Here is a 12,115-nt window from a genome sequence, read left to right on the forward strand (position 1 = left end):
AAAGCTTTTGGCACATTGACCTTCTTAATCGAATGTATTGAGTACAGAAGATAGGATGCTATGTTGAAGTTGTAAAAGATGTTAACAAGACCTAATTTGGGGTATAGTGTGCAGTTTTGGTCACCTAACTACAGCAAAGATGTAAGTAAGGTTGAAAAGATACAGAGGAAATTTACAAGGATGTTGCCAGGACCGGAGAATATGAGTTCCATGGTGGGACTACAACCAGAGGTTATGGGTTAAGGGTTAAAGGTGAAAGGTTTAAGAGGAACATGAGGGGAATCTTCATCGTTCAGAGGGTGGTGAGGTTGTGGATTGAGCTTCCAATGCAAGTAGTGAATATGAGCTTCATTTTGACGTTTAAGAGAAGTTTGGATAGATACATGGATGACGGGTATGGAGGGCTCTGTTCTGGGTCCAGGTTGATGAGATTAGGCAGTTTAGATGGTTTGGTATGGACCAGGTGGCTGAAGAGCCTATTTCTGTGTTTCTATGACTCTGACTTTGTGACACTGAGAAATATGGATTGATGGAGTTTACAAGCTGGCTTCAGTGAATTGGTAGGATGGTTGGACAGGACTGCTTTAGAAATACACTGGACAACAAAGATTTTGCTTCCTGAATACCTTTAGGTGTATCTTATGAATTTTGGGCTACTGATCATGAAAATCACCATAAAATTTCCCTATCATGCACCATTTTTTGAAATCACTTATGTTTATTATTTCAATTCATAATTCAAGTCAATTAAAATGTTGCCTACATTGTAAACTGAAAAGTTTCCTATCATGGAAGGACAGGTTTTAGTCATTATTATTGGGTTCAGGACTGTAAGGATGTTTTTTCTATCATCAAGCACAAACATTTCTATGAAGGATTTTGATATTGAGACAGGTGCTTCCCAGAATAACTGATGCCAAGATTAAGGAAAGCATTTTTGTTGGCCAACAAATCAAACAGGTCATCAATGATGGGCAATTTGAAGAATTTCTACTAGGACCGGAGAAAATCACATGGAAGGCATTCAAGGAAGTTGTTGAAATTGTTCTCGGCATCTACAACTATATCCATCTGGTTGAAAGCATGCTTCAAGCATATAAAACCATGAAATGCAACATGTCACTAAAGACTCATTTTCTGCACTCTCATTTAGACTTCTTCCCTGCAAATCTTGGTGCTGTCAGTGATGAGCATGGTGAAAGGTTTCACCAGGACATTGTGGTCATGGAGAAAAGATAGCAGGGCAACTGGAATCCATCAATGCTGGTGAAGTATTGTTGGACACTTAAGGGAGAAGCCTGAGACACTGAGTACAAATGAAAATCATTAACAAAATATTTTTTACTTAGTTGAACTATTGCAAAGTATCAGCACCATTATGCAATTAAACACATTATAGTCAATAAAAGTTAATTTGTTGTTTCTCTAAATTCCTATGTGATACAAGTAGTCTGAAATTATATTTGTGTTCATCTTCAAGCAGTCTATCATAAACAAAAAAAATTCTGAGGAAGCAACACTTCTGGAAAAAATTTGTTATCCAGCGATATTATAGTTAAAATTAATGGGGGAGCATAGTAACTTGGTGAAATGAATTGATGGGCTATATTTTTTGATGCATTTTGGGGGGGGGGGGGGATACAGGATGGACTGCAAGAAATAAATGTAATGGGTAGTGTTGGCTCAGTCTATTGTATAGTGGAAAATGAAGAAGCCAGGAGGAACCAAGGTAAAAGAGAAGGAAGAATCTGAGGAGTTGAGGCAATCAAGGAATGAGCAGCACTAAAGATGTCAGAACACAAATGAGGAAAAGGTGACACTGATGTACTATGAGTTAGGGAGTAGTTTAGAAGGGACTGCTTTCATATTTGATCTGGGGACTGGTGGATGGAATGAGTGAATTTAGTTCATACCTGAATTTAGTTTTGAAAATTTTCCATTGATGTATGCATTAATACCTAAGATATTAAGTGCATTAGCCAAGGAGCAGATTACAGTTTTCATATTCGGAATTGTTTTATGAATTATCACAGTAGGTCAACTAGGTATAATATTAGGAGCCGGTGATGAAGCAGTAAAGCCTATGTGCCTTTTGCCATTTAATCTTATTGGAAGTTCCCTTCCCCCCCCCCCCCCCCCACATGTTGCATTGATAATAGACATATTGGCACTCCTTTATAGGAAATACTTGATGAAAAATCTGGCATGCAGATTTATTGGAATGTTCTTAATATGGAAAGATAAATTAGGAAGAGTTTTAGAACTAGGAGCTTTTTAACTGGAACAGGGAAGATTCCTTCTCAAGATAAAAAGCTTTGAAGATCAAAAATAACCAAGGCATAAACTTGATGTTACTCTTTATTAGCAAACAGAAAAGTTTATTGGAGTATCTTTTCATCCAGTAGGTTGATAGATTCCTTAACCACACATGACACAAAATCATTCAAAAGGAAATGAGTTAAGTAATTACAAATGTTGGGGCAAGGACAAGAGAAGTGAGATGAAAGTAGATACAGTATCTCCATCTTAAGATTCAACACTGGCATGGTTGACCAACTGGCAGCATTTTATTCCCAGTAACTTCTACAGTTCAATGAATGCAAAACTGTAACTTAATTGAGGTTCTGATGACTAACAATGAGAAACACATTTCAAAGGATAACATACTGTTCCCGAACTCTGATACTGGTTTACAGATTTGAAATCATTGCAGGATACTTTCTTGTTTCAGAATTTGTGTGGCAAACCTTTGGAAAATAAATCTCAATAAAATCTTAATCTGAATGTCTAATCTTAAGACTAGAACTGTGACAGTTATGGAATTCTTCTGCATTTGTCTTTAATAATTACTATATTTTAAACTATTTTGAGTTCTCCAATTGAAGGATTAATGATTGCAGGCAGTTCCTGAATTTCAGAAGGGTTACATTCCTGAGAACTGTTCAAAACTTGAATTTTTTTGTAGTCTGAAATGAACAAAAACAGTGTGTGGGAGAGGGTTACAGAAACATATCTGATGGGATCGTAAGCAGGTGCAGGAAGTGAGCAAGTGAGTCTTTTCAGTGTTCTGTTCCAATTGGTTTGATCCAGTGCCCAGATGTTGCTGGAGCTGCAACCATTTTAGGTAGCTGAAATGAAAAGTAAAACAATTTCTAGAAGAAAAAATGTACACCAGTGAATTTCCTACTACATTAATATAAACGAAAAAAACAAGAACCTTACTTTTCACTGTTTTTGCACCTATGTGGTCTGCCTTAACTTTTAGAGCCTCCATAAGAGATTGAAAATAAGTGTAGTGCTCAGTATTGAATCATTTATCCTTGGGTTATTGTAAGCTTTATTAGTAGGAGAACCTTGGCGAAACATGTTAAAAACTAACACAAAATATTGCAAACACTGGAGTTGGTTTGTACATAATTTGTACTTAAAATTCAATGATCTTTTGCAGTAGCTCAAATGTACTGAATAAAACATTGCAACCTACTGGAAACAGCAGGCACAGATGTTTGTAGTGACATGTTGAAACGGGATTTATGATCTTGTGAATTTTGATTCTTTTCTGTGGTAGCATTTTTTATACTAGGTTAGTCATTTTAGACTACTTCAAACTTGTAGACTGTTGCATTTTCTATTTTTCTAACCACAATTCTTCTAAATTTTATGACATTCATCCAAAATCTCTGATTTTCTCTGATACAGTGAGATAAATAATGTAAACTGTAGCTTTTGCATTTCAATCTAAAATCTGATCTTTAAGAAATAATTCAAGGCCAAAGCAGGTTGCCAACATTTATAATTCTTTTTGGAGTTACTTCCAGTCCTGAATACTTGCATGGTTAGCCTAATAGGATTGAACTATGCACGGGCTCCTGGTTAAAATACCAGTCATACAGCGATGATACCATTATTGGGATTTGAAACACCTTGGTGGTTTTGAACACATGGCCTTCTCACCTCCACAGCTGCTCCAAGGTGCAGACTAAAATGTTTGTCTACACGATCACAGAAGGACATTGACAAGTGCAATCTGCATATAATTTTGAATGCTCAACTGCAATGTTGATACTCAGTAATACTTGTCCCAATATTTCTCCAATATAATCATAAGTATGTGCTATAATTTTATCCCAATATTATGTAGTAAATATATTATAAAGTTTCTGCATCTAAACTGCAGGTTCAAGATTATTTAAATTTTTCTTTGCAGATGCAATATTCTCAGTTATATGCAAGTAAACATATTTATTCAATTATTGATACAAGGGCTAGAAATTGTATAGCTTTCAGGATGGACTAATTAATAATTTATTCTGTTTTTATATATATATATATACATATGTATAGACCTCAAATTATTTTTGCTGATTTGACAGTCTATCCATGTTTATTCCATATTAATCCCACACCTCATGAAAGTGTGTAATCCATTCTGTTCTCAGTTGTAGTTGGAGATTAGCTACAATAGAAAATAAAGTAGATTTAAAAGTTAAATAGCTTCCTGGCGGTAAGTAATAAGACAATGCAGTTCCATATATATTAAAAAAATACACACACACATACATATGCATATATACACTAATGACCAAAGGCATACTTGTTCTTTTGTCTTTCAGGCTGAAATTGTCAAGAGACTTAATGCCATTTGTGCTCAGGTCATTCCTTTCTTGTCTCAGGAGGTAAGTTCTGCTTTATGCTACAATTTTATTTTGATGCTGAGATTGTGGTTGGCGCTTGATTTTGAGGGAGTATTTTTGTTTTCTTGAGGCAATTTCCTTGTTTAACTCTGGACTACTGAAGAGTGCTAAAGATTTGACTTCTAAATTAATTTCCTCCCACTTGCTTTAAAATCTTAATAATAAAAATGCAATTCTGTAGTGGAACTTTAGGCTAACATTAGTGTGAAACTATTTATTTTAAAATATCTATTGCTTTCAATGTTGCAACTATATAGATGGCAGAACAGTGTATATTTTTGAAATTTATGGAAAGATCTTGCATGTACATTCCTTCATCTTTTTTGAAAATGGTGATTTCTGATGGAATGGGTGCTTAAAAAGAATCTGTTTGGCTTTAGGTCGCATATAACCCTGGACAATGGTGTCAAGTGGACAATTTGCACAATATCCTTGAGCCCAGACTTTGTCACTTAAATACTCACTTCCATTCATGTAAAATTTACAAGCAGGGATTGGATTGCTCTATAGTTGAGCAAAGCGTTGATGATTAAGTGGCCACTTGATACCAAAGATCCAAAACAAAAACTTAAATAGGATTTATAATATAGTTTATATTGACAGATAGCATGAAAATGAACTAGAAGTTTAAAGGTGCAGCATTATAATAATTTGTATTTTTTATTCTTAGTTCCTTTTACTTCATAAATTGAAATGTTCACCATATCTTGCCATTTAAGGGGCAGGCTAAAGATGAGAGTACTTGTATTTTCATGGATGCTTCAGCAGAATATTCTCAATAATATGTGCCAATGTGCCACTGAGTCTGATGTTTTAGTTGGAAGTCTGAATTTAAATACCTGGATCTACTGTATATACTGACCAGATTTCATTAAACCATAAAGGCTAGTAGATATTTTTGTTAAGGTGCTACACTGGATTTTCTTACCAGTCTTTGTGAATTTATAGAAAGTACATTGTTGAGAAGGTATTATATACAATCTATCAGTTGCTTCTTTAAAAAAAACTATTCAGCAATCATAGATATGGAATACAATTTTGCAAAGTTTCATAAGTTTAATTTTTATCATGGTTTTCATAACCTATTATTGCATTTCTTGCCTATGTTTGCTGAGTTACTTGTAGATTAATTTCAGCTTTTTAAGATGTATTAAAAGTGACAAATTGTAGGTTTTAGTTGTCGATTTGCAACCAATTTGTAATGTTTCCTTTCAATTACAATTTGTCTTTTGACTTAAGCGTTGAAAAGATTAGTTTATCAAAACCTTTTGTTAGTGAACCCTTCAAAGGGATTGGATTGAGCAGTTAAATATGCTCTGTGAATAGTACATAAGGCACTGACCAGTGAGGTTTTTCACTCTTGTGTTTAAGGAGGATGTAATTCTACAGAATGCAAATGAAACTGACATTATTTGCTTTCTGAAATTCACTTTCAGCACCAACAGCAAGTGGTGCAGGCAGTGGAACGGGCCAAGCAAGTGACCATGGCTGAGCTAAACGCCATCATCGGGGTACGTGGTCTTCAAAGTCTGCCCCTTACAGTGTGTATATCCATTTTATTACTCTCCTCACCACTGCTGGAGCCAGTTTAACATTTAAAATGAGGGAGATCGGGTGTAAAGGGATCCATTATTTTGAATTCAAACTTTAATTTGAAAGTACAGGCATAAATTATTGCTCAATTCAATCTAGCTATTGCGGTTGAATATCGGGTGTGGATTCAGGTCTCTGTCCACATTAAGATGAAAAAAAGTCAATAGAATGTGAATAATTAGGGGGTGTACCTACTTACTATTTTATCAAAATATTGTCATTCACACGAATATTTAAAATGCGAGTTTCTCGATGTCAAATGGAACTATTGAAATATCGTGTGCCTTAGGCAAATCATTATATTGCTTAGCAGAGGAAGTAAAGAGCTCAATTTGGTTTGGTTTCCCTAAAAAGCAAAATAATTGTTTGGATCGTTATTTACCATTATGATTTCTGTATATGATATATTAAAAGAAGACTGCAAGTAAAGAGTTCTTACCTAAAATGTAATCTTTCCTGGTATAATGTGTGCAAATCCGGTAGGATTTAGGTCATTGTGATTTATACACTTAGAATGTGTATTTATTCCATGATTGGATTTTATAGTCACCGAAAGTATTAACCATAAAAAAAAACTTGAGCTAATTTAATAAAAGCTATTTTTGCACTTTGCTCCAGATGTAGTAAATAATCTTGTTCCTTCTGGCAAAGTACACAACTTACCATCCATCATTATTTGCTGTGTTGAAGATGTTTGCATCTGTACCATTGCATTAATTGCTCATGAGTGATCATTGAAAGCATTACCTTAAAATTTAGTGCTGGTTATCATTGCATCAGATTTGCACACCTTATGGTAATATTGTAAACTTTCGAAGTGCAGGAACTTAAATGATTGAGGGTGACTGCAATTTCTGAAGCGATTATTATGAATGTGCTAGAACCTGCTAAAAGGGTTCCTAAAGTCACTAAAAAGAAAAATCTCGTTCCATGAAATAATTGCAAGAAAATAATAAATGATTATCATCCAACACAGAATATTTGAATTTCAACGTTTTATTACTGGTTTAAAGCTAAGAAATATTGTCTTGTGCATTTCAATTGCCTATTTGTTTTTAAGTGTTTTTTCACCTGCAGGGATCTTGTGTAAACAGCTTTGAGCCAAATGGCTACTGCTGCTTCTATTTCTAGTTCTTATGTTTAGTTATAGCAGGGACATTGGCCAGCAACCCTTTCATGAATTCTCTGGAGTGCTTTAGTGAGGAATCAACAAATAGCAGTCAATGATTTACACCACTTCCCTAAGAATTCGGTTAGGGTTAGGTTATAGATCTGGAGAGCCCTGTGTATTTTTTAGTCTTTTTTTTTGAAATAGGATTAAGGTTTTTATCCAGTGGTTATTTTCTTAATCAGTAATCATTGAAAAATAATAATTTTAAAGGGTTGGGGTTGACTCCTGATTCAAAGGATAAATTATTGTTCAGTGTATGATGTTTAAACATTTTGATTTTTTTTCATTGAAGTACCAATTTGTTAACTGCACAACAAATAAAGGAAGAGCATTTTTTCCGTTCCACTCCTTTCAAATACTGCTGACTAATGTGATTTTAAATGCAATTATGCTGTAAATATCTGTGTCTTTTCACCTCTGTATGTTTGATGCTGTTAGTTAATGGTCTGTCATACTAAAGAGCTGCTATACACCCTGTTAAAGATCAAAATGAGACATAACTTCATCTCTGTAGAATCTCCTTCATTTATAACTGTAGCTGGTTCTGGCAAATACATTTTTAAAAATTTTAATTAACTTGTTATGTAGCATCTTTTTAGTTTTCTTTGTGTATGAAGTCTTATTGTTTTGTTAATTTTATCAGAAATACTTTGAAATGCTAATTATTCTAAATGCTTTGATTAAAATTCAAATTGCCAAGTGAAGGGTCACTGAATAATCAATCTGAAATGCAGATAGTGCTTCATTTTTCTCTTCTTTTATAAAGGAGGAAATTGAAACCCACTGATCGCTAGTGATAGTAGCATTAGACATGGCTTGATTGTTAGTTGTTTTTTAATGGGCTGCTTTAAGCACTGTTTGGAGCTTGGATGACCACATGGAAGATATTGGCAGTTAATTAGATGAGATAGAATAGAAGAGTGACCTTCATTTCTTGCTAATGACCTTTCACAAAGTAGGATGAATCTAAACCAGTCATGGAGAATTGTGAATTATGTTTGTTCTGTGCCTTTCACGCTTCATTTCTTTGTATGGTAGATGAATATACTATGCAGTTACATTTTATGATCCCTCAGGAATGGGGCATTTTGCATGTCAAACTCTACTTTATATATCGACATTGAGGACTTGTGTAGGCAAGTCTAATGGCTGCAGATTAAGAATAAGAATTCATATTTCATCCATTTATGATACCATAGAATCCTTTTAAATGGAGAAAACTTTAGGCAAAGCTAAAATCGAACTGCTGGTAATTGAATGCTTGTTCTTAGACACAAGACTATGATTATGGAATCTTGTATGCTGACCTAAGGCTATATCCCATGAAATGGATATAGATCATATGCTCCTGTTACGCACCTTTGAATATATCAAATAGCAGAACAACAACTATGAAGACCAGGAGTATCCATGTGCAAAAACTGAAATAGAATCATTTGCTGATCTAATGGCGTCTAACATAATTCAGAAAAGACAACATAGTCTATTAAAAATCTTCTTAGTGCACTGGGAAAGCACAGTGCTTGGATTAAAGTCCTATCATCTATGTCATTTAAGAATTCTTGTAACAACTCCTTCAGCAATCAAAATCCTGGTTGATGGGGCTGAGCTAATTTGGGGATTAAATTCCTAGCAGAGTTCCCAATGATATAGCCAAGGTGCTGTCGATACCCTTTATTAATTTTGAAGATATGTCTACCTCACAAGTGGGTGAATACTGAATGTTTTATTGAATGGCAGTGCCAAAGAATAGTGAAAGGGTGTGGCTAGAGAATATTGATGTATTGATTAGGCCCGTCACAACAGCATTGCTAGTATTCTTTGAGAAGTAGTGCCCGCAAGCCTCTGACAACTAGACCTGAGCCCAAATTGGGGAGCTTGACCATGCGTCAGGTTTGGTATAAAATGGATTTGAAACAAAAAAACCCAGAGGTTTAACTCCTCAGACTGGGGAAGAGTTCAGATTGGCCGTGGTCAAGTTGGATTTTAACTTTGTACTTTAGCATATTTCTAGTCTTTCAGCTTAAACCAGCTAGACTGCACCATAATCCTTTTGGATGTTCAATGATGAAATCACTACTAAGAGGTTTTCTTGGGCTTATGTCAATTAATTATTGGTTCTGAAGTGACTCTGCATACCATGACCATCATGGATGCTAATTTGCTTCCCATTTGGAGTGCATATTTTTGATGCAACTTGTACTGTCCTCCATCTTGAGGTGATCATCAGCATGTATTAGACTTGCATACTGGAAATCTGCACCATATGTGGATTATGATGCCAGCCACATTGCTCATTTGATGCCATTCCTCTCTAATTAGCCTCAACTTCAGGAGTTAATTTGTGTTCAAATTGTTTGTAGTCTAATCTGGTAAGAAGAAAGACACGTAGTCACCACCTCTGTTTCTTTTCTCAACTTTTCTGCCCTCTAGAATATTCCAGTAAATCATTTGTTAAGTATGTCACAATGAGATTGATATAGCGGCTAATTCAGCTTTAGTGAGGACATCTTGTCAAAAATGTACCATGTGATGTAGCCAGAATTGTTAGTGCAGAGCAGAACCAGTTTGGTTAACGTCATCATCTCCGTTAAAATGTATGGCTCTGGCTTTTTTGTCCCTCTCCTATGTATGTAGAATTCATGTGCCTCTCCTAAATATGCAGCACTGGGTTGCTTAGGCCTGTAGCCTTGCCAGAATGTTGAACATCACAGTGGAGGAGATGTTGATTGTTGATCCTACATGTACTGCAATGTGGTTAGCTCTTAACTGCACCAGGACTGGAAGAAGCTCCATTCACCCAATGTAGACCTGGAGATGTGGTACATTTCAGTTGGACGGAAGAGGGTGGGCAACATAGCCTTTAAAGGAATATAGGAATGGAGAAATTGGCTGATCATGTTTTCCTCCATAGATGCTGCCTGATTTGATGAGTTCCTCTGGTGCTTTGTGCTTTGCTTCGGATTCCAGCATCTGCAGTCTCTTGAGTCTCCATAACAATGGAGAGACTTGGGGTGCATGTGCACAATCATGGAAAGTGGAAGGTTGTGGAAGTAGTCAAATGCATGTAAGATCTTGGGCTTTATTAATGAAGGCAATGCAGACACGAGGAAGTAATGATGAGTCTTTAGATACTGTAACTCCTGATTCAGCCACAGTGGATGTTGTGACCAGACTTGTCACCACATTTAGCAAGTTGGGCCTTTCAGAGTTATTGAAGAGATTTACTAGGATGGTGCCAGAGAAGAGTGGTTATATTGTATTATTGCCTAGAGAACCCAGGATTGTACTCCTTTGGATGCAGGAAATTGCAAGGGGATCTCTGTGAGAGATATTTAAAATCAGTATGGGCATGGATAGTGTAAATAGAGAAAAACTGTTCCCACTGGAAGGGGATCAAGAGAGAAACAGAGTGAAGGCGATTAGCAAAAGTACATAAGGAAAGATTTTTAAATGCAGTGAATAGTTATAATCTGTAGTGGAGGCAAATTCTGTCGCAATGCTCAAAAGGGAAGTAGGAAGTACTTCAAGGGAGCAAAATCTTGTGGGATTATGGAGTGAGTTGTTAGCTGGATTACTTTTGCAAGTACTTCAGTCTGACCGTACTCAGAGCTTCATGGTTGTTACCAGGAGGTAGTCAAGGTACATTCTCTTCAAATTTGAGCTGCTCCTGCTCCTGTGTCTGTGTTAAGGTGTAATTTAGATACACAATGCTTCTATTCCTCATTGCCTCTAAGGATTAAGGCATCGGTGCTGCTCTGAAAAATGGACAAATCTTCTCTCACCCATGTTCTCTCATCTCTTCTCATAAGCTTCTGGAATTACTTCATCATTTACTGCTGCCATAATGCATCTTAATATTTTTTAAGCACCACTTTGAAGCCTTGAATTGAACTGACAAAATTTGCCTTTCTGGAGACATGTTAAAGCAATCAACAGCTAGTAGGTTTAATGTCCTTCCGTGACTGTTGATACATTTCTTGCTCCAGCTAGGCTCTCTTGATTGTAAACGTTGCATCAAAATTGGTTATCTCTCAGTTTCATTAATTAAATGCTATAAAGTATAAATTAATACCATATCTTGTTATGCGGAAGTCTTTATTTTCAAAATAATATGACCTATAGGTTGATATAACTGTAGTAATAAAGTCTGAAAGTGCTTCCTAGGTATTGAAGTGCTTTTTTTAAAGAATGTAGTTGTTATAATGTGGCAGGCAATTTACACACACAGCAGGTTATTCACACACGCATTAGTTCATTATTAATGGTTGTTTCACTTCACCTTTTGGTACAACAGTCAAACTTAGGCACCCATTTTAACCTTACACTGTTGTGATCTAGCTGCAGATGGAAGATTTTAGGAAAACTATAATTTTGTTTCAGAATTTACTTTTTAAGTAATCTTTTTCAGTGAATTGTTCCCTGTAAAGCAATAATTTTACTGGGTAATGACTGTATGTCTGATTGCATTGTGATTGGGAATGTCAAATTTGACAGCTTGAACTGTATTACTAAAAGCTATAGAAGGAAATTGATTAAAATGATGAGGCTTTGATGCTGACGAAGCAATTCAATTGGACCACGACTCTCCTGCAGGTTAAGTAAGATATAGAATTAAACTTGAATGCTTTGAACCATCCTTTCTATTGATTGGAGG

The 12,115-nt window shown here is 35.6% G+C and overlaps 1 protein-coding gene across 10 annotated transcripts in view; it reads left to right on the forward strand.

Annotated features, from left to right (window-relative positions):
• LOC140740894 (transducin-like enhancer protein 4) overlaps positions 1-12,115 on the forward strand; it is a 150,119-nt gene that overhangs the window by 46,672 nt on the left and 91,332 nt on the right. For 4 of the 10 annotated variants that reach the window (XM_073070520.1, XM_073070530.1, XM_073070552.1 and 1 more), the window contains exons 5-6: positions 4,614-4,676; positions 6,131-6,205. In XM_073070520.1, coding sequence (XP_072926621.1) covers positions 4,614-4,676; positions 6,131-6,205 — 138 coding nt within the window. Of the gene's footprint in view, positions 1-4,613; positions 4,677-6,130; positions 6,236-12,115 lie in introns of those variants that run through there. The other 6 variants (XM_073070510.1, XM_073070538.1, XM_073070546.1 and 3 more) reach the window with 3 other exon arrangements.

The sequence above is a fragment of the Hemitrygon akajei genome, chromosome 2 (assembly GCF_048418815.1).
Source record: "Hemitrygon akajei chromosome 2, sHemAka1.3, whole genome shotgun sequence".
NCBI classification, from domain to species: Eukaryota; Metazoa; Chordata; class Chondrichthyes; order Myliobatiformes; family Dasyatidae; genus Hemitrygon; species Hemitrygon akajei.